This window comes from Vitis vinifera, chromosome 2, assembly GCF_030704535.1.
Source record: "Vitis vinifera cultivar Pinot Noir 40024 chromosome 2, ASM3070453v1".
NCBI lineage: Eukaryota > Viridiplantae > Streptophyta > Magnoliopsida > Vitales > Vitaceae > Vitis > Vitis vinifera.
The window spans coordinates 7,241,319-7,267,784 of NC_081806.1; the positions used below are offsets into that span (position 1 = coordinate 7,241,319).

The 26,466-nt window shown below is 33.5% G+C and overlaps 2 protein-coding genes across 3 annotated transcripts; one reads left to right on the forward strand and one right to left on the reverse strand.

Annotated features, from left to right (window-relative positions):
- Window positions 1-3,545: 3,545 nt before the first annotated feature.
- On the forward strand, window positions 3,546-8,930 carry LOC100264398 (probable serine/threonine-protein kinase PBL19). Of its 2 annotated transcripts, XM_002282868.5 has the most exons (5): window positions 3,567-4,738; window positions 5,870-6,130; window positions 7,448-7,570; window positions 8,062-8,571; window positions 8,657-8,930. In XM_002282868.5, exons 1-5 carry the CDS (start codon window positions 4,388-4,390, stop codon window positions 8,660-8,662), a joined length of 1,251 nt encoding a protein of 416 aa, XP_002282904.1. In that variant the 5' UTR covers window positions 3,567-4,387; the 3' UTR covers window positions 8,663-8,930. The 2 variants fall into 2 exon arrangements, with proteins under 2 accessions (XP_059590072.1, XP_002282904.1); XM_059734089.1 differs by having other exon boundaries at window positions 3,546-4,738; window positions 8,062-8,930.
- A 13,207-nt stretch (window positions 8,931-22,137) lies between these two features.
- LOC100247246 (beta-amylase 3, chloroplastic) lies at window positions 22,138-25,247 on the reverse strand. Its single transcript, XM_002282835.5, has 4 exons — window positions 24,561-25,247; window positions 24,185-24,395; window positions 23,375-23,485; window positions 22,138-23,252 (listed from the first exon to the last, which is right to left on the reverse strand). Exons 1-4 carry the CDS (start codon window positions 25,076-25,078, stop codon window positions 22,461-22,463), a joined length of 1,632 nt encoding a protein of 543 aa, XP_002282871.1. The 5' UTR covers window positions 25,079-25,247; the 3' UTR covers window positions 22,138-22,460.
- Between the last annotated feature and the right edge of the window lie 1,219 nt (window positions 25,248-26,466).

The following is a 26,466-nucleotide window of genomic DNA, read 5'->3' on the forward strand; positions in this document are numbered from 1 at the left end:
TTTTTCAAAACAAAAAACTTGAAAATAGATTCCACAACCAAAAAATTATGACCTATTCAAGATTTAATTTTTAGAACAATGTTTTGTTTTTCATAATAAAAAACATAAGAAATATGTTTGACATTAAAAAACTGTTTTAGCATGCTTGACAATAAAAAATAGTTTTTATTTTTACTTTTAAAAAATAGAAAATATAGTATTTTTAGAAAACATCTTTTAATTGTTTTTTTTTTTTTGTTTTGTTATTTTCACTCATTTGCTAAGGGTTATTTTAAGAAATAATTATAAAAATATATAGAATGATTAAAAATAAAATATTATACAAAATTTATTTTTAAAAATATTAAAAACATTTTAGGTTTGTAAATAGATTTTTGTTTTATAAAAAATAGAGAATAATTTTCAAAAACTATTCTTGAAAACTATTTTTCAGAATTATTTTCAAAAATAATTATTAAACAGACCCCTATTTTTTGTTTTTTTATTCTCAAAAACAGAAAATATGATATTTTCAGTTTTTTTTTAGAGCCGTTTTAAAAAATAATTATACAAACATGTGTAATGATTAAAAATAAATATTTAAACATAAAAAAATATTAAAAATATTTCAAGTCCCCAAACAGATTTTTATTTTATAAAATATTAGAGAATAATTTTTAAAAACTGTTTTTAAAAACTATTTTTTAGAACTATTTTAAAAAACAGAATCAAATAGAGCTTAAAATATTCTAAACTTTTTTTTTTAGGTTTTCAAATATTTTCATCTATATTATTTTATTTTTAATTTTTGTTCAAATTTACAAAATAATTTTTTAAAATAATACCCAAAAATACAACTAAAAATTAATTAAAATATATTATTAAAAAATACTTTTTTTTTGTTAATAAGTTTGGTAACCAAAGTCATGCACACAAAAATAAATAAATATAACTTAATAATTAATATGATCGTTACGTTCACGATTAAGACTCTTACTTTCCTTTTAATCACGACCACTATTTGAAAGCCAAAATCTTAAATCCTAAAAAGAGTTAAATATACCATGAAAACAAATTTATCATTCATAAAAAAAAAAAAAAAAAAAAATTCTAAGAACTTTCATAATAATAAAACCGATCCAGTTTTTACGATCATAAAAAATATTGTTTATAAAAAAAAATTACTAAATATATTTTTAGGTTTAAAAAATAATTTTTTATTTTTAAAAACAATCTCATATATATATATATATATTTTACCATGTTATTAACTTTTTACTTTTCACATCGTGTCTAGAAGTGCAACCTTGAAGGATACAGCTAAGGAAGTCTTTGGATGTGCTTAGAGAAATATTAGAAGTGAAGGAGATGACAGTTGACAGTTCACATGGCGAGCGTCCTCTTTTTCTGAGGTGGGGACTGATGGTCTTTTCATTCAGTTCAATGTTACACTCACACTTTAATTTTCGTCTGTGGACGTTTGAATGCTTTCCTTTTAATTATTTATATACCATCTAGCAATTTTTTTTATTACCACCAATATTTTGATATCAAATATTAACCCTCTTTAATTTTTTTTTTAATTTTTACTAATAATAATAATAATAGTAAAACATTTATTTTTTAAAAATAAGGAGTTTTTCTCCATGTGAGAAATTAGTTTTTATTTTTTTATTTTTAAAAATATTAAAATTAAAAATTGTCATTAATTTTAATAAAAATAATTTTAAAACACAAATTTCAAATATAAAATCAATTATATAGCCATCTATAGTCTTGAACTTCATTTTATCTTCTTCATCTTTTTTATTTTATTTTATAAATTTAATTTTATTATTATTATTGTTTCTGGCTTAGTTTACTTTGATTTGGTTGTTTGGACTGTAGCAGTGTTATGAAATGATTACAAATTCACATAGCATTAGTAGTTTTAAATTAACTTTTTTTAAGTTGTTTATGTAAATTATTATGGTATTTACTTGAAAATTTAATTTTTAACTAAAAATTTTAAAGTCTATGATAGTGTTTGTTTGTTTATGAATGAAAAAAAGTTAAAATAATTAATTTTATTTATTTAATTAATTAAAAATAACTTATTCATATCAACAAGTTATTTTTAACTTAATAAAAAAAGTCAAATAACAAGTTACTTTTAATTGAATAAAAAAAAATCAATTATTTTAGTTTTTTTTTTTAATACCATGATAATTTTTAAATTTTTTTTTTGACATGCAATATATGGGGGTTTATTTTATAAACAAATTGTATCAAATATTAGAATTTATATTTTAATTAAGAACAAGTTCCTACTTGATATTTCATAAATTGTCATAAATTTTTGAAAATTTTTCCAAGTTGTCACTCATCCTATATTAATTTCATAACTACTATTTTTAATATAAACAATTCTATTGAATTGTATGATTATTAATAGGAGTTAATTGTTCAACTTTATCGAAAATTTTATTCCAAAAATTCAATTCAACAATCACCGTTCCTTATTCTTATGTTGAAATAGCTGTTTATTTTATTTAATGTTCAAAGATTATATTTTGAAGAAAGAAAATTCAAAGTAGTAGATATGTAATGCCTTAAATTGCATGGTGAGTGAATGAGAAAGAATCTAAGAGGAATTCCATGATATACTATTGAGACTTTTTCTTGAGGGCATAGACTTAATGAAGAAGTAAAATCAGGTCGATTGATGGGTCATGAATTAGATTCTTTTTCTTTTAATATAAAAACCAAATGAAATTAAACTTTGAATAAGAAATAAAATAAAAATGAGGCATAATTAGAGATAATACCAAAAGCCATAAAGTAAGAATTAGGGAAGGTTTGATATTAGAAAAAAATTGGGATACAAAAATATAGAGATGGAAAATAAATCGAAATTAGTTACTCATTGTTTATTGGGTACTAATTTTGTTTTGAACTTTTGCTTTTAAGTATTTGAAGAAGTAAAAGTAATTATTATTATTATTATTGTGTAATTTAATTTAATTTAAAAAAATTTATATTAAAAATAAGAATCATTTTGAATTGTAAAAATTTTTTATTAAAAAAATAATAAAGAGAATAAAGGGAAGAAGTCAACCTTTGAATGTGGTGCCAAAATAGCTGAGGGGAAAAAGTAGATAATGAAATTGCCTGTGTTACTTCTGAAAAAACATGGTATAAACCTGAAGGTAAAAGCCCACAAAAAAAAAAAAAAGGAAAAAAGGCTGTGGATTTGGATTATTGGTGTTTCTGCCACTGTTCTTAATATTTATTCCTTTTACATGGCACAAGCAAATGCTTAATGAGAAAGAAAAGAAAAAAAATACAAATCAAAGAATAAAAACACAAATTTTCCATATCCCAGAGAATGATGAAGGGTAGGTTCCAATCCTAGAATTTTCCCAGGAATTAGGTAGGGTTATAGAGTGGGTTGATAGGTGAAAATGTAATGGGAAGAGGGCTGTTTGGGGATTGGGAATTTGGGAGAGAAAGGGGAGGTGTTTCATTTATTTTACCCACTGGCACAGGCAGCTTGTATGTGACGTTAAATTTAAAACATTTGACAGTATCAAACTGTTGACACTAAAACTCACTTTCAAGGTCTCCGGTCTCCAGTCTCCAAAGACCAAACAAACCAAACCAGCAAAATATTCAATGAAGCTGTAAGCCCCAAAACGAGTGGGAATACGTAGAAACGTACCCATTCCTCTCTTCTCCGTTCTTTTGTTTTTTCTCGTCTGATCTCATCTGTCCTTGTCCTCCTCTGTTTTTTTCGTTTTAGACACGACACCCCCTCCCCCTTTACCGCGTTTTTGTTGATATTTTCTACGTTTTATCTTCTCTGCCTCTCTTTCACACCTGGGTTTTTCCTCTTCTTATTTGATTTCTGAGCTTCCTCATCTCTAGTTTTTGTTGCAGTTCCATCTCTTTCATTGTCTGGGTCTGTTGTCAACTTCATCTGGGTTTGGTCTTGGTCTTGGTTTCTCTTGTTTTTGTTCCCTTTGCTCTGAGTTGTAATCTGGGTGTCTCCTGTTTGCTTCATTTTCTATATAGTCACCCTGTCTTCCTTCATTTTCTTCCTGGGTTTTCATTTCAGCTCGGACTTCCCCTTCATTTTCCATCTGGGTTTTCATATCATCTCTAGCTTTTCTGGTATCTAGTCTGCTGGGGTTGGGTCATTATTTTTAACATATTTGTTTTCCTCGATCCCCTCCTTTTCCATCTGGGTTTTCACTTCCCTTCTATTTCCTCTCTTCTTGATCTCTCTCTCTCTCTCTCTCTGAAATTCAGATGCGGACACAGTTAGTCGGTTGAATTTTTTGAAGATGAGTTGAGAGAGAAGCGACACCATTTCTGCAGCAGCTTCAAACTTGGAGAATTGTATTGAAATCTGAAAAAAAAATAAAAAATGAAGTGTTTTTTGTACTTTAGGGACAAATCCAAGTCCAAGCAATCAAAATCAGCACCAGAATTGAAAAACCAAAATAAATCGGATACTTCATCGGCATCGAGGACGACAAAATCAGCAGGTTCTATGGCATCGCCAAGGAGCATACCTGAATTGTACAGAGAGAAGGGTCAGGATTTGAGAGTTTTTTCTTTACCAGAGCTTAGAGATGCAACAAATGGTTTCAACAGGTTGTTAAAGATTGGAGAAGGTGGGTTTGGGAATGTATATAAAGGTACAATCAGCCCAGCAGATGGTCAGGGTAATCCCACTGTGGTTGCTATTAAGAAGCTTAATCAGCAAGGTTTTCAGGTACATATTGCTATTTCTTTGTGTTCGGTTCCTAGACAGATAATTTACTTCAGAAATTGCCTTTTACTAAATTTAGTACGGCTGTAGAAAGGCTTGTTACTTGTTTGCTTCATTCAGGGCATTGGTTTATTATATTTTGGTTGACATGAGTAGAACTTGAATTTGAGAAGAAATGCGGCATCCTGTTCTTACATTTGGAGGATAAAGCAGCTTGTTGTCATTAGAATAAATTAAGGAATTCTCATCAATGTATTCTTTTTTGTCATATTCCATCCTTTCTTGCATTGCTCCTCATCCATCTTTACACCCTCATTAAAATGATGCTTATTTGTTAAAATGCTGTTTTTCAATTGTCATATTTTGTCAGCCATAAAGTTGAGTGCCCGGATGTGTGGTAGGGGCACATGGTCTCAGGTTCAATGCCTTCCACTAGGAATCCCTGGATTACCCGGTGCTGGCTTTAGTAGGTGCAGTCAGGCTTCCTGGGGCTCGGAAACCATGGGTGGGTCTGAAGGGCCCAGCCATGGTGGGGTTTCCTGGTTATTGGAAAAAAAAAAAAAAGAAAGACTCTACCTTTTATGAAAAACTGATGCTACTTCATTCATGAAATTTTAGAAATGAACCTTTAAACATGTAATTGGAGAACTCATTTCAAAGTCCATTGGAAACAAATTGAAGTAGTTTCAAATGATACATAAACCTAATGGGATAATTTCATGCTTCGTCTGTTCCACCTCTTATAAACCTAATGGGTTATCTTCTTCACTTGCCTTTTTTAGGGAGTGTAGGGCGGGGGAGGATTGTAATAGAACTTTATTTGCCGTTGGTTCTCATTTACAATTTTCTTTACTTAAGCATACCAGTTAGATATGATTGAATTTAGCCACTTGCGGTGGAAGCCAGCCACTTTTGAATGCTCTCTGCCTAGCTTCTAATAAACAGATTTTTCTGTGATGTAGAATTTTGGTTGGAACTTAGTTGATGAATCTTGACTCTTGGGTACTTGCATTTTTGCTTCTTAAAGTTGGTAAATGTGCATCTGGGATTTAGTGTTTAATTGAATATCTTGTGTCCCACTTTGTTCTGCCTGATGGTTTCTGTTTCTTATGGTTCTCTTCTTTTCTCATATAGGGGCATAAGGAATGGCTTGCAGAAGTTCAATTTCTCTCAGTTGTCAGTCACCCGAACCTTGTAAAACTTTTAGGGTACTGTTCTGTAGATGGAGAAAGAGGGATTCAACGGTTATTGGTATACGAGTACATGCCTAATAAAAGCTTAGAGAATCATCTTTTCAACAGGACAATGTCCACTCTTCCTTGGAAAATGAGACTACAAATTATTCTTGGTGCAGCTGAAGGATTGGCTTATCTGCATGAGGGTCTAGAAATCCAGGTAATCCAGGTTCAATTTATTTTATTCAGTTGATACAAGTTAACCCCATGTTATTGCCTATGCATTTGAAGTTTCAACCTAAATGATATATGGTTTTGGAACCTTTTTGCTGACTAGCTTGTCTCAGAAGGTTAATTTGGATTCATATATCTATGTTCCAAAATTGTAGGGCAAAGACAACGGGCACAGGAAGCATATCCCAGTTAAGGGTTTTCTAGTGGTTCCTTGAGAATATCAGGGAAATTTTCAAGAACATAATTGAACTATTTGTTTTTGAATTTTTTAACACCTACTTGTTCAGTGACAATTGATGAATTGGTTAATACTCTACAATCATGCAAGTTGAACCTAGAGGAGTTAAACTGAAAAGGCTTATTACTTAATCTTATTATTTTATTTCCATTTTGGGTTAGTGGATTACATTGATTTACTGATCAATGGCTCCATAAAGGTGACATCTCCTTCAAGTCTACCTAATCAGATGATAAAATAGACAATTGTGATATCAATTTTTTTAGTTGTAGTCTAATATTCATCAGGCTTAATTTTCGTATATAAGGCCAAAATAGGAGCTCATTGTCTGATATGTAGTAGCTCATTTTCTTCTTAAATTACTCTCTTTCGACATGATAGTAAATTATTGGGCATGTTCTGTTATCTTATGGAAATGGCATGGTTCTATATTGTTTCATAGCAATTGGAGCACAAATCAATCTGCTGGATGGAGTTGTTACCACGAAAGATCTTAAAAAACTGAATCTGCATCTGATGAAACACATAATAAGGAATAGACTCACTTCAACTTTTTTAAAAAATTGAGGGCATTTCGTGTGCTATATCACAAATGAATGATTTCATTGCATCCATGTTATATTTTTCAAGCTTATCAGTTTTAGGAACTTGTTCTGTTTGGAGGGCCGCCAATTTGACATGGATGTTTTGTCATTTTTTATATTTTGTTATGCACATGTACTCTTGTCTATGTTCTGCATCTTATGTGTTCCATATGTAATTTCCATAGCCCATTGTCATTTGATGGGTGTCCCTGGTTTTAAAGCTTCAAAAGCTGTATAAAATGGAGACTATGGTATTGATTGAAGAAGTATATGAACTGATGCCTATGGTATTAATTGGAGAAGTATATGAACTGATGAAACAGGATGAGAGAAAATCTAGGAAAAACGAAATGTTGGTCTTAAGTAAATAGTTAGACTGACTCTTTCCTTATTTGCTTCATGTTTCAAAGTTTTACTTGTTTGAAGTCAAGATTCTTCTGGGTGTTTTGTTGAACCAATTTTCATTTTGCTAATTGGACAGGTTATATATCGAGATTTTAAATCCTCAAATGTGCTCTTGGATGAGAACTTCAACCCAAAGCTTTCAGACTTTGGGCTTGCTAGGGAGGGGCCAACGGGTGACCATACTCATGTATCCACAGCAGTAAGTAAATAACACACTTGTGCCACGCTTTTGTAGTTTTCTCGAGCTCTGTAGTTTCGGCATGACCTGCAAGTATGAAAGAACTGTTTTAGGTGGTTCAGATTGCTAATATGGTTGTTTAAATTTATAGCCACACTTAAAATGGCTGATCCCCGTGGGACCTTCAACCATGCTTATATTTTCTCGAGGATCTGTACCAGATCCAAAGAGACCAAGAAAATCTCTATTTTTTTCTGAGTTGGGAGGTTGATTTAAAGGGGAGTGGCAGGCATGGTCAGAAGAGATGGAATTTTGCATTCCTTTTTACGAGCCTCATCATACTCATTTAGTCTAACTATGCAGTCAACCAACCAATCTCTACACTCTTATATAGGATTGTGCCATAATCTGCTCCTTTGTTAATTTCTATAAATCAAGGGCTTGTTTGATTGCATCTGAACAAAATTTCATTGCCATGAGTTGAACTCCTATGTTTTGTTTTGCACTGTCAGGTTGTTGGGACACAAGGATATGCAGCCCCAGAATATATTGAAACTGGTCATCTCACTGTCAAGAGTGATATATGGAGTTTTGGTGTGGTGCTTTATGAGATCCTGACAGGCAGGAGAACAGTCGAAAGAAACCGCCCACAGTCAGAACAGAAGCTCCTAGATTGGGTAAAACAGTTCCCAGCTGATGGCAAAAGGTTCAGCATGATAATTGACCCACGGCTCAGAGACCAGTATTCTCTCGTTGCAGCGCGGAGAGTTGCTATGTTGGCTAACAGTTGCCTTAACAAGAATCCAAAAGATCGACCAACAATGAGGGAGGTGGTAGAAAGCTTGAAGAAAGCAATACAAGAATCAGAAGATGGAAACCCCTCTGATAGGAATCGGCCTGAGTCATCCCATAGTAACATGGCTAACTCCGATAGACGGAAAGATAAAATGGGAGCCACTGGTACAAGTACATCAAAGAAGAAGATACCCCCCATGCTTCAGCCAACCAAAAGATCCATTGTGGTTAGTATTAGAAGCTTATGATCATAAAAATCCCTCTAGAACCTTAACTCACTTTTGCTGAGGAAGTCATCTTTCATTTTGACAGGTCTAAATGCTTGGATTTCAAAGAGCAATGGCACCCCATCCAGAGTACAAACATCCCAGTAAATGTAGCTTTCTTCAGGTCTGAATTGCCCAGATGATTATGCTGGAGTGATCGAATTACGAATTAGCTGAGCTTTGTCAAAAAATGAACCCGATATAGAGAATGGTTTGGAATGGTCTATATAGCCAATGTATGAGCTTTGTTTTGACAAAATGTATCATTGTTTTGAACTGCAATTTAGTGGAAATTTTCTTAATTCTTTTCAACTGCAAAATCTCGGGTTTTCTTCCTGTCTTACATTTGAATATGAGCTGCTTAACAAAGTTCCTCACAGATTCATCTTCTGGCTATGGAGAGAAATGATTTTATTTCAGTTAAATTTAATGGAAAAAATGATGTGGGATGATCCTATGATGACCCAATTGTGTCCCACATTGAGAAATTAATTGGGCTTATAAGCACTCGGGCACCCTCCCCTTAATAGCCGGTTTTAAAGGGTGAGTTCTGAATGTGTGCGTAACAATTAGTATTAGACAAGGAGGAAAATGTCGCGAAATATCGTGTATCCGAGGCAAGTGACACGACATATCGTTAAGATAAATCGGAGGGTCGTTTTTTCTCAAAAAATTGCCAAAAAATCGGCGATATATCGTCGAAACACGATAAATCGGCGATTTTAATAAAAAATTGCCTATGACGCCAATTAATCGTTGATTTATTGGAGATATATCGTCGATTTTTTGGCTATTGTTTGCGAAAAATCGGTCCTCTCTCCAGCATGATCTGACGGCCCAGATCACGCCTGTGTTGATTCGACGGCCAAAATTGAATTTCAACAGTAACTTAATGTTCCAACGACTATTTTGGCCCAAATTTCGTCTATAAATAGTCCATTTTGCATCAATTTCATCCATTTTTGCTTTGATTCTTCATTTGCTCTCTTAGTACTCTAATTTTTTTCTAAGGTTACTCAATTATTCAATCGTTTTAAAGTATGTTTATTTTAAATTATAATTAATTTTGTTTGCAATTGTAATTAATTCATGTATTTTTAATTAATTAGTATGTTTGCAAGGATGATTTAATGTTATTTTTACATTCAATTGTAATTAATTTGTATATTTTTATTGAATTAATTTAGGTTAATTTGATTATTTAATTATAAATTGATATATTTTTTTAGATGATTATTTATGATTTAGATTCACATTTAGAATTGCATTAAACTAGTTAACTTAGCTAAATTATTTAATTAATTTAATTAACATAGTAAATTATGTAATTAATTTAATTAACATGAACTAATATATTTTGAATATGAAATATGTTCATTTTTATGATTATTGGGATTTATTTTCATATTCAATTATGATTAATTTTTATATTTAATAAATTTATCATAGAATTACATTTAGATTCAAAAAATTAACTTAGCTAAATTATTTAATTAGTTTAATTAACATGAACTACTATATATGAAATATTAAATATGTTTAATTTTTTTTATTATCGTGATTTATTTTCATATCAATTATGATTAATTTCTATATTTAGTAAATTTATCATAGAATTACATTTAGAATAAAAAAATTAACTTAACTAAATTATTTAATTAGTTTAATTAACATAAATTTAAATTTAAGTGTATTTTTCTTGCAATAGATTTAACATGGCTAGTGAAGGTGGTTTTGTCATGCTAGGGCGAGATCCGGCTTGGAAGTATTGTTCACCAATTGAGGATAACCGAAATGGAACAATTTGTAATTTCTGTGGGTTGGTAATGAAAAGTGGAGGCATCAAGCGATTCAAGTCTCATTTAACGCATAACGACCCACATAACAACACCAAAAAGTGTCCAAGAGTGCCGCCCGAAGTGAAAGAAGAGATACGATTGTTGGTGACAAAAAAAAAACAAAAGCAAAGAAAAATGCTGATATTGAAGACATTCGTAGTCAATTACGTGGCACAATGGGGACTCATCATACACATTTGGTAAACGAAGATGATGATGATGAAGATGCTGAGGATGAAGATGTGTATATGTATCCGACAGATATGCACCCAAATAAACGAGATGCATATCGATATGCAGTTCGTGCCTTAAAACCATTTGATTGGGAACGTGAACAACATGAGAATATTATAGGAAGCAAACGCAAATCGGGAGAGTCTTCTACTGGTATATCGCCGACGATGCGAAAATCATAGAGTATGCGACATTTGCATCAATCACCCCCTATTGCCCATTTGCTTTACAAGTCTTTTACAGCAAGACAAAAAAATAGCAAAGATATATTCAAGGGTGGTGTAATTAAAGAAAAGATGAGACACTTAATAAGCAAATTCTTCATTTATGAGAGTGTCGCACCCGTAAAAGCTAAGTCTCATCACTTCAAGAATATGATTATTGGTGTACAACAAGTAGGTAATTACTAATTTTTCAAATGTTATATTGTGTTATACTTTTAGTAAGTATAGTCTTTTGTGACATGTTTTATATATAAAGTGCAGGAATGGGAATCGAACCTCCATCTCCATATGAAATAAAGAACAAGTACTTGGAAATGGAGTACAAAGAAATGGAAGCTTATGTGAACCAACAAAGAGAAAAATGGAAGACATATGGGTGCACAATAATGTTAGATGGATGGACGGGGCCCACGAAATTAAGTATTATTAATTTCATGGTTTATTCTAAAGGGACCACGGTGTTCCTTAAGTCAGTCGATGCATCGAACTATATCAAAGACCATAAGTATATATATGATCTTTTGAAGACTATTAACAAAGAAGTCGGTAAGAAAAATGTGGTCCAAATTGTCACGGATAATGGGTCAGCGTTCATGAAAGTAGGGAAACAATTGATGAAGAACTATAACTTATATTGGACTTCGTGTGCGATGCACTGCATTGACTTAATCTTTGAAGACATCGGTAAAAGACCCAGTGTTATCAAGGTGATAAACAATGTTCGCAAGATAACTAACTTCATTTACAATCATGGTTGGTTACTAGCACAAATGAGAAAGTATTGTGGTGTTTGACCAGGAGGTACAAGGTTTGCTATCAATTATATTGCTCTTGACAGTCTTCTAAAAAAAAAGGGCTGATTTGAAAAAATTGTTTATGAGTAATGAATGGACATAACACAAACTCAGTCGAACAAAACTTGGACGAGAATTGGAGTAATTATTGTTTGACCATACGTATTGGGACAGATTGACAAATATAGTTTCATTATATGAGCCATTCATTATACATGGTGCTTCGACTTGTGGATTCTAAAGTTGTTCCCACAATGCCATTTGTGTACGAGCTTATGCACATGATGAAAGAGAACCTTATTCGTCAAGGAGCTGGAGATTGGATGTTCAAAATAATACAAGATCGTTGGGAGAAAACACTAAAACATCCACTTCATGCAGCAGGTACTTAAGTACTATATATCTTTATAAGTTTTTACTTTGTATTTAAGTTTCTTTAAAAAAAAATACTAACTCTACTAAATTTTATTGTAGCATATTTCTTGAATCTAAGATTTCAATATAGGCGTGGAGTTGGTAGTGATCCGGAACTACTTCGAGCTGTCTATGATGTTTTTGCAAAATTAGATCCAACTACTGAATCGCTTGGTCAATTTGGAAATGAGGTGAATAAAAAACTGTTATTTTTATCAATAAAACAATAATTTCATTCATCAATTTATTTGAACGTTTACTAACAAATATGATATTAACAAATTAAATGTTGAATACATAACTTATACTTTTTCGAGATGCAAAAAGAGGATTTGGTGATCGAGCGGGAATTGCAGCAAGGTCAACCATGGTGCCTAGTGAGGCTTTATAGGAAAAAATTGATTATCATTATTGTAAATTCACCACATAAGTATTTATATGACTATCAAATTGGTTGCAGCTGAATGGTGGTTTATGTATGGAATCAAACACCTACATTAAGAAAGTTAGCCATCAAATTTTTCTCACAAACTGTGTCATCTTCTGCCTATGAGAGAAATTGGAGCACGTTTGCTCTCATCCACACAAAGCAACGAAATCGTTTGGCTTACCCTCGATTGGAGCAATTAGTTTTTTGTTACTATAATATGAGGTTAAAGTTATGCGATATGGAGACAAAATGATTGAGTTGCTGAAAAAGATTACCTTGATCTTCTTGACATTTCAACCGAGGTGGGTGAAGAAGAAGATAATCAGTTGTTCTAATGGGTTAGGCCTATACACTTGGATAACGAAGTTGGAAATCCTGATCCACAAATTACCGCTCATGCTCGAGAATTTGGAGTTAATGTTGAACGTGTGTTGTCCCAAGAAGTTCACTTTGAAAGTTTTAGCAAAGATACTGATGATTCACGTCAGGCGGCTTTGAATTCCCACCAAGAGATTGACTCCACAAGTGCTGGCCATAATAGTAGACCTAGTGCTGCAGGTACTTCTGCTTCTAGTTACGATGGTTCAAGAGGTGGAACTGATGATGGAGGTGATAATGGGGGATGAGATATTGATGAATGTCAACATAGTCAATATCCAACCAACCAATTTACTTGTGAAAATGATTTCACAAACTGCACACAGGATGAAGACCATGACTCTAGAAGAGTTGGTCCAGACATAGGAGCTATTGGGAAGCCTTATAGAGGAAGAGAACGAATGATGAAACCATATAACGAGGAGTTACTTTTAGGGAGTTTTGAATCTATGAGTATAAACACTCAATTTAATGACTCATCGAATGAGGCTAATGTCTACCATCCTCATGTGATGAGTTATGGTCAACCTTCAAGTTCAACAGATGAAGAGTATGGTATGTCGCGTTATTCCCCTTCCAGAAAAATGCTATACTAAGTTCCATATCAGATGGAAGGACGATTTGACATTAACACATGGGTGAACTTTGAGTATCCTATCCATGTAGAGGCAGTGGGCAAGACTCAAGAGATATATGCACGACATGTTAGAATTTTTAACCAATATTATTGAGGCTCAGTGACTTGGTACCAATATTGTCTTCAACAGCAAGCCGAGGTTCCTTCATCTATCAATCCCATTGAACCACATCGATCCTCATTTTGGTACTAAAGGGACATTGCAATGTAATGTGTACAAATGATTGATATTTAGTGAAATGAAGTATTTTATGTGACTTTATAATGAGAACAGTTACGAAATTAACATTTCTTATAAATCGACATGATATAATTACATCTAATATCGCAAATTATATCATATGTATATCAAAATTTTCAATAAAACAACTTTAAAATGTCTATTATACTTCTAATTATATTATTATGAGGTTTTCATTGCATTTCTATGAGTTTTTAACAATTTTAAGTCTATCGATATTTTTTTTCCAGAATATCCGTCGATATATCTCCGATATATCCGTAAAATCGAAGTACCGATATATCCGTGATTACCGATATTTTCATCCTTGGTACTAGAGCAGGTACCACCCAAAGAGGGCCAAAGCCTGGAGGGAGGGCTATTACCTAGCCATGTGCAGGTGACCACCTCGGTGATGTGACAAAATTAACCTTAGATTTCAACTTTTTTTTTTTTCTTTTTTCTTCCTATCTTCTTGTTCTTTATTTTCCCTCAAATTTTCCAAACAACCAAACCAAAAATCCAACCTTAGATGGGAATATGACAATAATTATAAAAGAACATTAGCATCTGGTGTCAAAATAATCATAGTTTGCACCTTGCATATGAAATTAGTCACAATTGCCCTTCTAACGAATGGGCTTTATTTAAAAATATTACTTTAGTATATATTATAAAATATGGATATTAATAACTTCATATAGACATAATATATATATATATATATTTTTTTTTGTTAAAATGAATAATAATTAAAAAATAATAGTGGTTACTAATATTTTACTTCAAATAAATTTAGAAACATCAAAACTTATTTATTTATTTTTAAATATGTCATTGGGCTAAGTTTTTATTACATGTACCATTTAATATTCAATTATAAGAAGATTATTTTGGACTAGTTTTGATTTAGTCGCTAATTAATTAATTGAGTTAGTTTTTTAATTTAAAATTAATTTTTAAAAATTGGTAGATTTATTATGAAATTTAATAGCATTAAATTTTGATTAATTTGTCTTCATTTAATTTAGAATATATTTACACATTGAAAATTTTTATAAAAATATAATTGCATACAAAGAAGAAACACAAGAATTATTTACTTGATTCACTCGTACTTTATTTATAATATATTTGGTTAGAGAAAAAATTTGAAAATATATATTTATGTATAAAAACCAATGTTTTTATAACCAAATTGGTAATTAAACTAAAAAAGTTACCGATTCACAATTTATTGGTTAATATGGTGATTAAACTATGGTCGAATGATGTCATAAATATATATTTTATATATTATTAAAATTATAAAAAAATTAAAAATAAAAAGAATAAATTCTAGGGAGAATTGTCTTTTGGGGGTAGATGGGCTCCTAAATTAACAAAATGTCCATATAACTCTTCAAATTGAGTTGAAGGATATGAAATAGTAATGGACAAATATACCCTTTAAGAACATATATAAAATATTTTATAAAATTAAGTTAAATAATTATTTTTTAATAATTATTTTTTCAAAAATACTAAATTAAGTAAAAGTAGTTTTCAAAAATATTAAATTAAATAATTTTTTTTTCCAAAATATTAAATTAAAATTTTTTTTCAAAAATATTAAATTAAATTAAAGTATTTAAAAAAAATATTAAATTAAATATTTTTTTAAATATTAAATAAAATAAATTTATTTAAAAAAAATATTAAATTAAATAAAAGTATTTTAAAAAATATTAAATTACATAAAAGTATTTTTAAAAAATATTAAATTAAATAAAAAATATTAAATTAAATAAAAGTATTTTTCAAAAATATTAATTTTTTTTTCTCAAAATCAACAAAGGACATTTTTGGAAATACTTTCATTGGGTCTTGGACTCAATTTGAAGAGTTATATGAACCTTTTATTAATTTGGGAGCCCATCTACCCCCAAAACATAATTCTCCCTAAATTTTATCTAAATTTTCTATCAAGTTATAAACAAAAATAACAATTTTAATTACCATTCATCAATAAAAAATATGTCATCAACCACCATATTAATTTAAAAAATCAAGTCTGAAATTTATTATAGAAATTTCTTTTAGAAATTTGCTTTAAAATAAAAAATTTATGTAAAATTTAAAAACCAGAATTTTATTTAAAAATCAGAAATTTTAAATTTATTTAAAATTATTTTAAAACGGGAACACAATGTTTGATTTATTAATAATTTTATATATGAAGTGCGCTTTGATAAGAGAAAAGGGAAAAAGAAAAAGAAAAAGAAAAGAAAAAGAAAAAGAAAAAAAGATAGAAAAAGAAAAAGAAAAAAAAGGAAGGAGAAGCCCTTAAAAGGCCTGAAAGAGAGTGTTGAGTCCGAGAACACAGAGAGGCAACGCGGCTCAATGGCGAAGGGCTTCACCCTGATTCAAACGGTGGCCACAGCTGGAGTCTTCTCTGCTGTTTCCTTCTGGTACCCTTCCGCATTAGGGTTTTCATTTTCCTGTTTCATTCTCATTCTTCTCACACTTTAATCTTTCAGGTATGGCTTCATGATCGGCAGAGAATCCGCTCGCAAAGAGCTTAGCGAATTGATCGAAGATCTCCGCCGCCAAATTCCCGATTCCTCCTCTCATCCACATCCTTGAATGTACATTTTCTTCTCTTTTCTATTTATAATTGTATAGGCATATACCAATTTCTTTGCTTATCAATATGTATGCATAGTATTGCTGGCTTAGTGGTTCTCCCGTGGCATTTTCTATGTGGGAGTTGGGAAAATTGGTAGAGATTAGCAGCCAATCTGGGTGTTTTTTTATTATTTATTTTTATTAAGGTTTTGGAAATATGTGAAGACAATTGGAGGAATGGAGATTCGTGGATATCTAAAACTGTGATGGGAGTTACCTTTTCTTAACTGATTTTATTCAATGTTTTACTTAAATTAGAAAATGGGATTATGTTTCCTCGACCGAAGATGATTTTCTTGTTCTAGTTTGTAGATGTAGTTTTTGATGTTATATAGTAATGCAACTAGCACTAGGTGAGAAAGTAGTATTTAAGATGATTAATTGAGGATTTTTAGTGGGTAAAAGATTTTCCCTCTCTTGATAGGTAATGAAACTACCATTGAGAAATGCCATAGGAGGCATGACCAAAGTACATGGAGAGTATCCATAGAATGCACGCAACAAGCATAACAAAGAATCAATTAAGAAGGAAACAAAAGAAATGGAAATGATAAGAGAATGAAGTATGAATAGAAAAAGAAACAAGCAACCTCTTAAACTTCCAGCCTCTTATCTATTTCAATCTCCCCGTCCAAACATGCAAAGATCTCAGCATGATCTCCTTGAACTTTCTCTAGGGAGTTTTTCCCTCCCCAAGGTTTCTATCATGTTTTTCCTTCTTGTAGGACTTGACAAGCAAAGATGAACCTGTCCACACTTTCTTCCATTCCTCAAGTTACTCTCTCACCCTTCTTAAAAGCACTCAAATAGTTTCAAAAAGAGCAAATATCAAGACCCACAAATCCTAGGCTGCTTGACCATTAACCTAATGTAGTCTTACCCCTTTTCCCTGAAAGAGAAGTTGATCCTTGGATGACTTAATTTCTTTCTCTCCTGAATCCTTCTTTCCATTTCTGCTCAAGAAGGATAAAATGACCTGCTTTCTGCTAGATATCATTTTGTCTTCTTAAGCTCTCTTATAATTTCTGTGACCAGAGTTTGTTGGAATTCCTCTCAATTTGATTTTGCTGGATTGGAAGACCTGTCTTTTTTATCCTTTCAAGGGCTAGGTGTGTTTTGGGTTCTTATTTATTTATTCCTTTTACTCTTAGTTAAGCTTATTTTGGGGCTTTTAGATTCGGCCGCCTTAATGTGGAAGGATATTTTAGACAAGCAACATCCTTCTTTTTATATAGATTTCTCCTCAATAAAATTGTTCTGTTCCCTCAAAAAAGAAAAAATAAATCTTCATTCAATGCATTAGTGCTAACCAAAGAGGGCTACTTTAGGAGGAGCTGCTGAATTCTAGAGTTTTGACTCTGAGACTTTGTTGTTTCCCCTTGTGAAACTACCTCAAAGAAACATTTAACAGAAAGTTGCCCATCTTTAGAGATCTTCTAGCACATCTTCCCTCTCTTGGTTTACCTCTGCTCCATGGATTCCTAGAGGGATCCACCAGCTTTACATATGGATATGAGATAGAAGTGGTGATGGACGTCAGTAGCAATTCTAACAGGTGATTTGTATCACATACTAATATATGTTTGTTTATAGGCAATTAAACATTAGTATATGTTACTAAGTTACTCTTGATCGTGACGACTGTGGTGATTGGTGAGCATGCAGAGTGGGAATTTGGTACCTTTGATAAATGTAATATATTTATAGCTGACCTGTTACTTTGTTTAAAATTTTGAAACAATTTCTTGGAATTCTGAAGATGTTTTTCTTGATGGACTAAATGATCTAGGTGGCTGATCTAGGCTTCTAATTCTGGTTTCTTGTCTTGCTCTGACATATCAATGAGAGAATAATAGCTGAATCCCCTTCCACTTAAAGGCATCTAGCAACCAGCAGGGTTGCTTTTGGGATACCTAGGATAAATGCCGTTATGATTTGATGTTAAAAATGGAAAAAGAAAGAGATCCATGTTCAAAAAGTGTCATTGGGCTAGCTGCTGAGGTGGAAATACTTGCCATGAGGTTCTTAAAGCCATGAAAAAGTCAGTTGTCACCAATATACTGGTGGAGGGGGACTCAATGACCTTTTTTTTTTCTTAAGTGACTCAAGGTCATAGAAGGTTTCGGATGTATAATCATTGGATGAGGAAAATTATGAACTTAGGGGATTGGGTTGCTCTTTCTTGTGGAAGTCTAGATCAGGTTACTAAGAAGCCGATAAGTTGGCCAAGAGAGGAATCTTTTCTTTTGTTTATTTTATTAGTGATCTCATGCTACCTTGAGTTTAAATACCCTGCTTCCCTAGAGGTGGGAAGCCAAAGGCATTATATTACATTCACTTTTGTTTTTCTTTTTCATTTTCCAATATGTTTTCTTTTTGAAACATTTCTCATCCTTCATATATATATATTCTTACTTTTATCTTATATGATACAAGTATAGTTTCTTTTTAAAAAAGAGAGAGAAAGAGATCCATGTTCAAGGTAATATAACTTTACTCATTGGATGGAAAACTCCCTGAACAGTGGTGGAGCTAGGAAATGAACTGAGGGGGGAGGGGGGGTGGGGGCGCAAAATATGAGAATATATTTCAGAGGGGGCACAGATGAATGGACTTATCATGTGGCAATTGGCATTGTGGTAATGAATGGACTTTTTTACCTTTTCTTTGGTAAGGGGTTCAAATCCCCCTAGTGTCAATTTGTTTTTTAAAAATTTCAGGGGTGCACTTGCCCCTCCTGGGATGTGGAGGTCCTTGTCCCTAAATTTTGAGTGGCAAACAAGTCTCTGCTTTCACATATTAGGACCTCATTATAGATCAATTCCAAAGCCAATTTTTTTTTATTGGTTGTGGCTATAATGGGTAAAAAACTGTGAGTTCTATTTTTGCTGGATATTAATGGCATTTAGTCCTGTTTGAATGTACATCTGCTTTCTCATTAGGATACTTGTAGGAACAAGATTGTCTTGTTTTCCACATTTGTTATAAATCTCAATTCATTATTCACTGTTCTTTAGTCCTTTCACTGCATGCCTTTTTCTATATTCAAGTTTGAAGTGCAAGAGATACAGTAGGTTGGTTTGCTAATTTAGAGGAATTAATTCTAGTTCCCCAAAACTTAGCAACCTGTCTGAATGCATGTATGTGTAAATTATGGGATTTTAATCTGGACTGTGACTTATGCAGGTGCTTAGATTAAGGGTGGCAGTGACAACTGGGCTGTGAAAGAAGTGCTCTTATCAATAAACTGGGTCTAAGGATGAATCCTGTTGCCAATGGTACTCAGACATTGGTTGAAGCTTCTCCCTGGCCACGTTTGTATTGTAGATTTGCTGTCTTGTTTCATTCTCCTTGATCAGAAACACACTGTAGTAGATCGTAGTTTCAAGGCTGTGACATGTTCACTTCATAGAAACCAAATGCTATGTTTATCTGTTGCTCAAAAAAGTAGTGTGGAACTAATTTATTTAGGCAGGTGAGATTTAAATTCAAATGCTAATGAAAAGGGTTAGTTGAGGTGGCAATGGTCATGTGGAGTTCTTGTATACATTGTGTGTACTTTGATGCGCCCTCTTTCAGGTGCTTTATTCTGCCTATAAAAAAAAAGGCCATGTGGAATCCCTTTCAAAAAGATGGCTCAAAATCGTTTAACTTCTCCTGCAACATCTTTCCTCCCTTTGTGATTTTTATGAAAAATGACATGAGGCAAAGCATATTGCTAAAGACTTGTAAAGCCAATTGCAGAGCGCCTTTTAAAGTTCTTCTGTTGGGGGTTGAGTGGAATGGGGTGGGGGAGAGTGGGGAGAGGGGATGGCAATTGGGTTCAGGTGTTCTTGGGGATGTCTAAAGCTGTGACACCTGCTACTATTTGGTTCATTTGGGAAGAATGAATAAGCAATTTCGAGAATTATATAGGCTGGTGGATTCTATAATAAAGGCTATCCAATGAAGGTTTCTTTTGGCATTGTTATCCTGTGTCTTCAAACGATCATGCACTCTTGAAGCGAGTGGAAAATCAACTTGTTGGCGTTTCCTGGAGAGGACTGTGCTAAGTTAATTTTGGTGGATACTCTAGGACATTCTGCTCATTACTCAGCTCCCAATCATGGGTTGACTGTCTATTATCCATGTATCTTTTGCGGTAACCATAGAAAACAATGCAAAAAAAAATAAAAAAATAAAAATGCTTTTCCAATGATAAGTCATCACATTACCTATTAAGTTATTTACAATGCAAGAAAAGGCTTTTCTAGTGATCGCACCACCTCTTCTTTCAAAATTTTATTATCTATGGCTCACCTTAACCAAGATCTACTATTAAAGATGTCCCACTCATTTCTAATTGTTTTCCATATACCCAACTATACCCTTCTCTCATACCTCTTGAGTACCATCCCTCTTCTTTTTCCCTATACTTCCTTGCAATCACCCATTTTCACATGAACTCTCACTTAATAGTGAACCTTCAACACTATTTGCCAAGGATGACCTTGTTGAAGATGAAGAGAGAGACTTCTAATACTAAATCTCTTATTCCTTTTGTCCATATAAACAGTCAACCAAGTTACCAAATGTGGGTTATTCTCAAAAGGACCCCCTCCAAAGGAAAGTCCATTTACATCTTTTTGAGCTCTTGACTCTCTTTTATAGGAATAACAAATAAAAGACATGAAGTAAATTGATAAGTTAGAAAAAAAACACTTTTTATTAATGTTGGGCTTCCTCCTTTTATGGGTACTATCTTTTTCACATAGTAAGCCATATTTGAAACCTTTCCTTCACCATAGCCCAGAACATTAATTAAATCCTTTTCCTCCTCTCTTTTCCCCACCCACCCACCCACCCACCCAAACTTTTCTCCAAATTGACTTTTAAATAAAAAAATTGCCTTAAATCACATAATTGTTAAACTCAAATGATCTTTATTGACATCATACAAAATAAGAGTATCATAAGGAAAAGGTAGATGAGACACCTCCCTCCATTAACAACCTCTTCCACTAAGAAGCTTGTAATGGAGTCTCCTTCCTTAATCCTTTATAGGATAGACGAGTGTGCCTCCATAGCCACGATGAAGAGGTATAGGGAAAGAGCATTCTGTATTAAACTTATCTAGATTTTATTTGTAACACTGTGCCATTTTTTATTTTTTTTTAGTGTGTGTATCTTACACGTGGACTCGATACATTTGGAAAGATAAACATTAGTGAGGTTCAAATTTATAACTTTTCGTAAAACAAGGATATGATAGCATGCTAGATTGACCTAAAAGTTAACTAGTTGACAAATATTGTGTATCGATTTCTTATTTGGGCTTCAACCCTAACACTATATATAAAATTATATAGGCTTTAGCCCAAATAGTATTAAGTTGGGTTGATACTAAGATAATAAAAGATGATTTTAAAGTCTACAACAAGTATATATTGTTGTTAAATAACAGAACTAGGTAAATATTAATTTAACTGTAAGAGGCATTTAATACTACCCTAAATATGTGAGGTAGTATAAACCCCACTAGATATCATCTCCCTCTGCTATCAGAATTCTTTTGGTTAATTACTAGGAATCCCATTTCTCTTAATATTATGGAATAGACTCTTTCAATCATTGATTTCCATTCGTTTTGGAGTGAGTGAGCCATTTTGAGATGTTCACATTGACTGTACCAGAAATCGTAAAAAATGCATATAAGGATAAGAAATAGAACCATTAAAATTCAAAAGAAACATATTGAGTGATTTAATCACTGTGTTCAGACTTGAGACAAGCACCACTTGAAATGATGAACTAACTTCCACTTCTCTCTAGCCAGGACTGTAATAAAACTGGCTTATGACATGGAGAGTTGGAAACTCCTTTTTATTCTTTTCTAGCATTGGCAGATTTTGCCAAAACTAGGCTATGTATGTAAAAGCATAGATATGATTTTTTTTGCTCTATCTTCCTTTTCTCCCCTACCTTGCAACGCATTAAAACTATGCACCATCACATATAAACAGGCACATATTTGTTTACACAAGAGCAGCCTCCATCGTCTTCGCAACATCTTTCTTCTTTTTGATAAATCCAATGTAAAGGTCTGTCCCGCTAGAGTCACACTCTGGAAGTCTGTTCCGGCCGCCTTCTGACATGTTCCTTACAAATTCGACCAAGCTTCGCCAATTATCCCCTTCGAACAGCCTTTTATTCATTCTTAGATATGTAAATGCGCTCAACCCATTGCCAGAATCTGACCTGCTTGTTGCCAAAACTTGTGCATAGGCGCTGGAATCATACCTCTCCAGTGCATTCTCTCCAGCAAGTTCTGTTCCTGCAGTCTTAGTCGCCATCTTTACTTGCCGGACCAAGCCTTCTGGGGAGCAATTTGCATGCTCTTGCTGCTCCCTGTCCTTCATCTCCATGCATGTGAAGTTCAATACAACTCCATATTTGCCCATCATTCTGGCAATGGGGAGGTAGCCATCATGATTTCTGGTGTTGTAGTATCCAGCAGTTAATTCAGCCGCATGAGACCTTGTTTTGTAATGCCAGTGAATTCCAGCTACTTTTCCTGAGAGTTTTGCTCCAGTTCCCTGGAATATTCCTTCGGCAGCTGCTAGGATTCTGTCTCCATGCTCAAGTAGCTTTCCAGAGTACCATTTTAGGAAGAACTGTCCGTATTCTGTGGTCCATGTACCGTCTCTCCTGAAGAACCCGGTATCTTCAGGGAACTGGTTGTAGTGGCCAGCATCCTGAGGGCCACTTCTTCCCCAATCTTTCTTCCCCACTGCGTCTGCTGATGCTTCCAGTGAAGCTCTCATGTACTGTTTTGACAAAGAAGGATGCTTTACTGTTATGTTTCTGATGGTTTGATTACAAGACATTTAAATTGCTTCTCTATAAAGAAAAATTGATGCCCACTATGTATGAAATAGTCATCTTTTACCTTGTCATAGCATTGGAATTCCCCAATTCCAGGAAATCTCCAAGTCCCATTGCTTTCTGGATAAGATGGATATCTCAACTCTCCACAGGGGCCCATCCCCACTTGAATTTCCTGCAAAAGAATTTGGATGCGAGAATATTAAGCATGGTTCTAAAGACTGGGAGGCCACCTTTAGAATGGGTGACACTAAAATTTTATTGATTTTGTGATGCCAACGTAATTCTATTTGTTGCTTTTGTTAATTGTTTCTATCCATTTTTCCTTGCCTTTTGGTATCTTCCCCTAGGGTTCGGGTCCTTTTCTGTGATCCCCAAAAACATGACAAAATTGACCATAAAAGCTTCAGATTCAGCATGCAGTAGAAAAAAAAGGGTCTCTTATCCAGCGAATTATATTGCTCACAGAGATCTGTTAGGTTGATTGTATTCCAAAAACCAGCTTGATTGATGATTTGGGATGTGTAACTTCAATCATGATCATTTCAACAGTTGGAAAACATTTGAAAATTTCAAAAATAAAGGATTTAAATAGCTTGAGTTCATCCTTTAAGCTGATTTTTATACAAATGTTGTAGGATGGAGGATTCATAAAATGGTATGGTTGGCCTTTTTATTGGTCCACCTGATCATATTGGTATGGGGCTTACTGGAGAATTGCTGGATGCCTTCTCTTATTTTTTTTCATAGACTACATGGAGTTTTGGGCTATACTACGGTGATAAGTCTCAAGAATTTCATATTTAGAGTTTGCCAAGCAGATAAAAATCTCAGTCCACCCTAAAAAAGATGAGCAAAATTAATGGATGCTTACCGCAATAACCCCGCCTAAATAATCTTTGAATCGGTTGTGGAAGCTCCTCATATAATCAGAATAGACCTGGATGGGTGTTCGTCCTCTGAGCACAGGTATTGAATCACAACCCAATGAGATGTATTCTGGATTTCTCCGGCCTGACCTGTCTGTATAGACAAGATCCGTATTCTTGCTGATTTCTTCAAGAACCCATGGAGGCAGCGGAATGCTGAAAATTCATGCCAAGAGAAAAAGGGGTGTTAGAATTCAGAAATACGCAAACTCCCCTCTCCATTTCTCTCCATTTCTCTTGCTTCCTGTGCTAAATCTTGCATACAATAAACTTATATATCTCACTTAGAATAAAAACAAATGAAAATTCAATTGTACATACCTGCAAGAGTCTCCAACATTCCCTCCACACTGATGAAAAGACATGACAACTTGGAGCTTTAGTCCATGCCTTTGCACCATCTGCACAAGCTCAGCATACCCTTCCCAGTTATACTTCATAGGTCCATCTTTCTCTACCAACCCCCACCAAGCGTCTACCATGACTCCTTCCACTCCTGAACTTTTCAGAGCCATCAAGCTAGCGTTCATGGCACGTGGCTTGTTCAAGTTCCCTCCGAAGGAGACTGTGTCAAGGGGCAACATGACAAACACTGGCACCCTTGAACCATTTTTATTATGTGGTGTTGGCAGCCCATGAAGGACTTGATTTTTCCTTCCTTCTGATACCATGGCATTCTCATGGCAGAGATGTGCTTCTTGCGTTGAGATCTTTGCTCGGATACTGCATGGAGGCTTGCTTGGTGTGAAGAAAATTGAGCTGGAGATGTCTGGAGTTTTGAGGCCTTTGGTGTCTTTTGGATTGATGAAAGAAGTAGAAGAGCGTAATGTCAAAGCCATTTGTTCTGGTGCTGTGAAGTGGGAGAAGAAATGAGAGAATGGACGAAGGTGATAAGTGCTTATTTATAGAAGGAAACTCATGGTTTGTTCCTGGAAGTAGGCAACCTTGGTGGGCTCTAGTTTAAAGCGAAAAAGTGGAAAAGATCAAACACGTCAGCTTGGCTTTTTTAAGTCATTTTCTACATGCCCATTCACACTTTTCCTTTTTCCTTACTAGAAATTTGAATTTTCCTCCTAATAGTCACCTTCCGAGAATTATGAATTTTTTTGAATTTTTCCGTGATTATCTGTTACTTTATTGAAGGGTAGGATTAAAATACTTGTGTCCAAGATTATGTTCTCAGTTATTCCGTCAATTATCATGTATAGACAAAAAAAAGTAGGTAGAATTTTTTTCTTTAATCTCAGTTTTTAATACTAAATTGCTGTTATTGCCGAATCTGGCGGTGGGTTGTCTGACCAAATGCTCTGATTTTTTGCTTCACAGGGTATAACATATGGGAGATTATATAATCATCTTATCAGAAATTTAGTATTTTACACCTATGGAAAACTGCTCTTTGATGCCTCTAGTAATCTTACATGATCCATATCCTCATTATGGTAAAGTTTAAAAGGGAAGATTTGAAAAAAGAAAGTGGATACACACAGTGATGGTAGAGTAGCCATCTGCTGCTGAAAAATACTCGAAGTATATTCTTGTTGCCATCAAATTCTCAACTATATCTCTTGGGGTGATAAGCAATGGACGGTCTTGTTTTGCTACAGTGCAGCAAACCCCACCATGCTAAGCGTCCTTTTGTCTGTTCTCTCTCCTTCACATACAGCATTTATGTGGATGGAAAAATCTTAGAATTTTAAATTTCCTTCGGTCTTGGTTGGTTTTGGATAAGAAGACTGGAGGTTCTTTCCAAGACGGCAAGCATGTGGTTGTAACTAAATCTAGTACTTCTTTTTTCTTGGGCTTTTGGTTTTGTATACTCTAGTCCGTCCAAAAGCACAAGTGCTCCTTTACTATAAGGTGTTTGCTAACATACTCCATTAGACTCGCCAATTTGGACCAATGCCGCGTAGTCCTCATTTGCACCAGGACTAGTAAATTTACTGCAACTTGAACTCCTCATTTGCACCAGGACTAGTAAATTTACTGCAACTTGAACTCTGTCTTTTCGTATTCTGACTGGTATTTTGAAAAGTACATGAGCAAACATGCTTGAACTAAGGTAGAAGGATAATGACTTGAAGGATTAAATCTAAGGACACAAAATCTTCTGGCAAATATATATGTTTTTTTTTCTTTTCATACTGATTGCTGCACCAAACAGTCATTTTTCCCATCTCTAGCAGCATTTTTTCTCCCTTTGGGAACTCTTTTTGTTTTTAGTTAT

Coding starts and splice junctions, on each gene's coding strand:
- LOC100264398 (XM_059734089.1), top strand. CDS start 4,388: ATGAAGTGTTTTTTGTACTTTAGGGACAAATCCAAGTCCAAGCAATCA. Junction 4,739..5,869: donor TTAATCAGCAAGGTTTTCAG/GTACATATTGCT, acceptor TTTCTCATATAG/GGGCATAAGGAATGGCTTGC. Junction 6,131..7,447: donor ATGAGGGTCTAGAAATCCAG/GTAATCCAGGTT, acceptor CTAATTGGACAG/GTTATATATCGAGATTTTAA.
- LOC100247246 (XM_002282835.5), bottom strand. CDS start 25,078: ATGGCTTTGACATTACGCTCTTCTACTTCTTTCATCAATCCAAAAGAC. Junction 23,486..24,184: donor ATTTAGGCGGGGTTATTGCG/GTAAGCATCCAT, acceptor ATTCTTTTGCAG/GAAATTCAAGTGGGGATGGG. Junction 23,253..23,374: donor AATTCCAATGCTATGACAAG/GTAAAAGATGAC, acceptor TTGTCAAAACAG/TACATGAGAGCTTCACTGGA.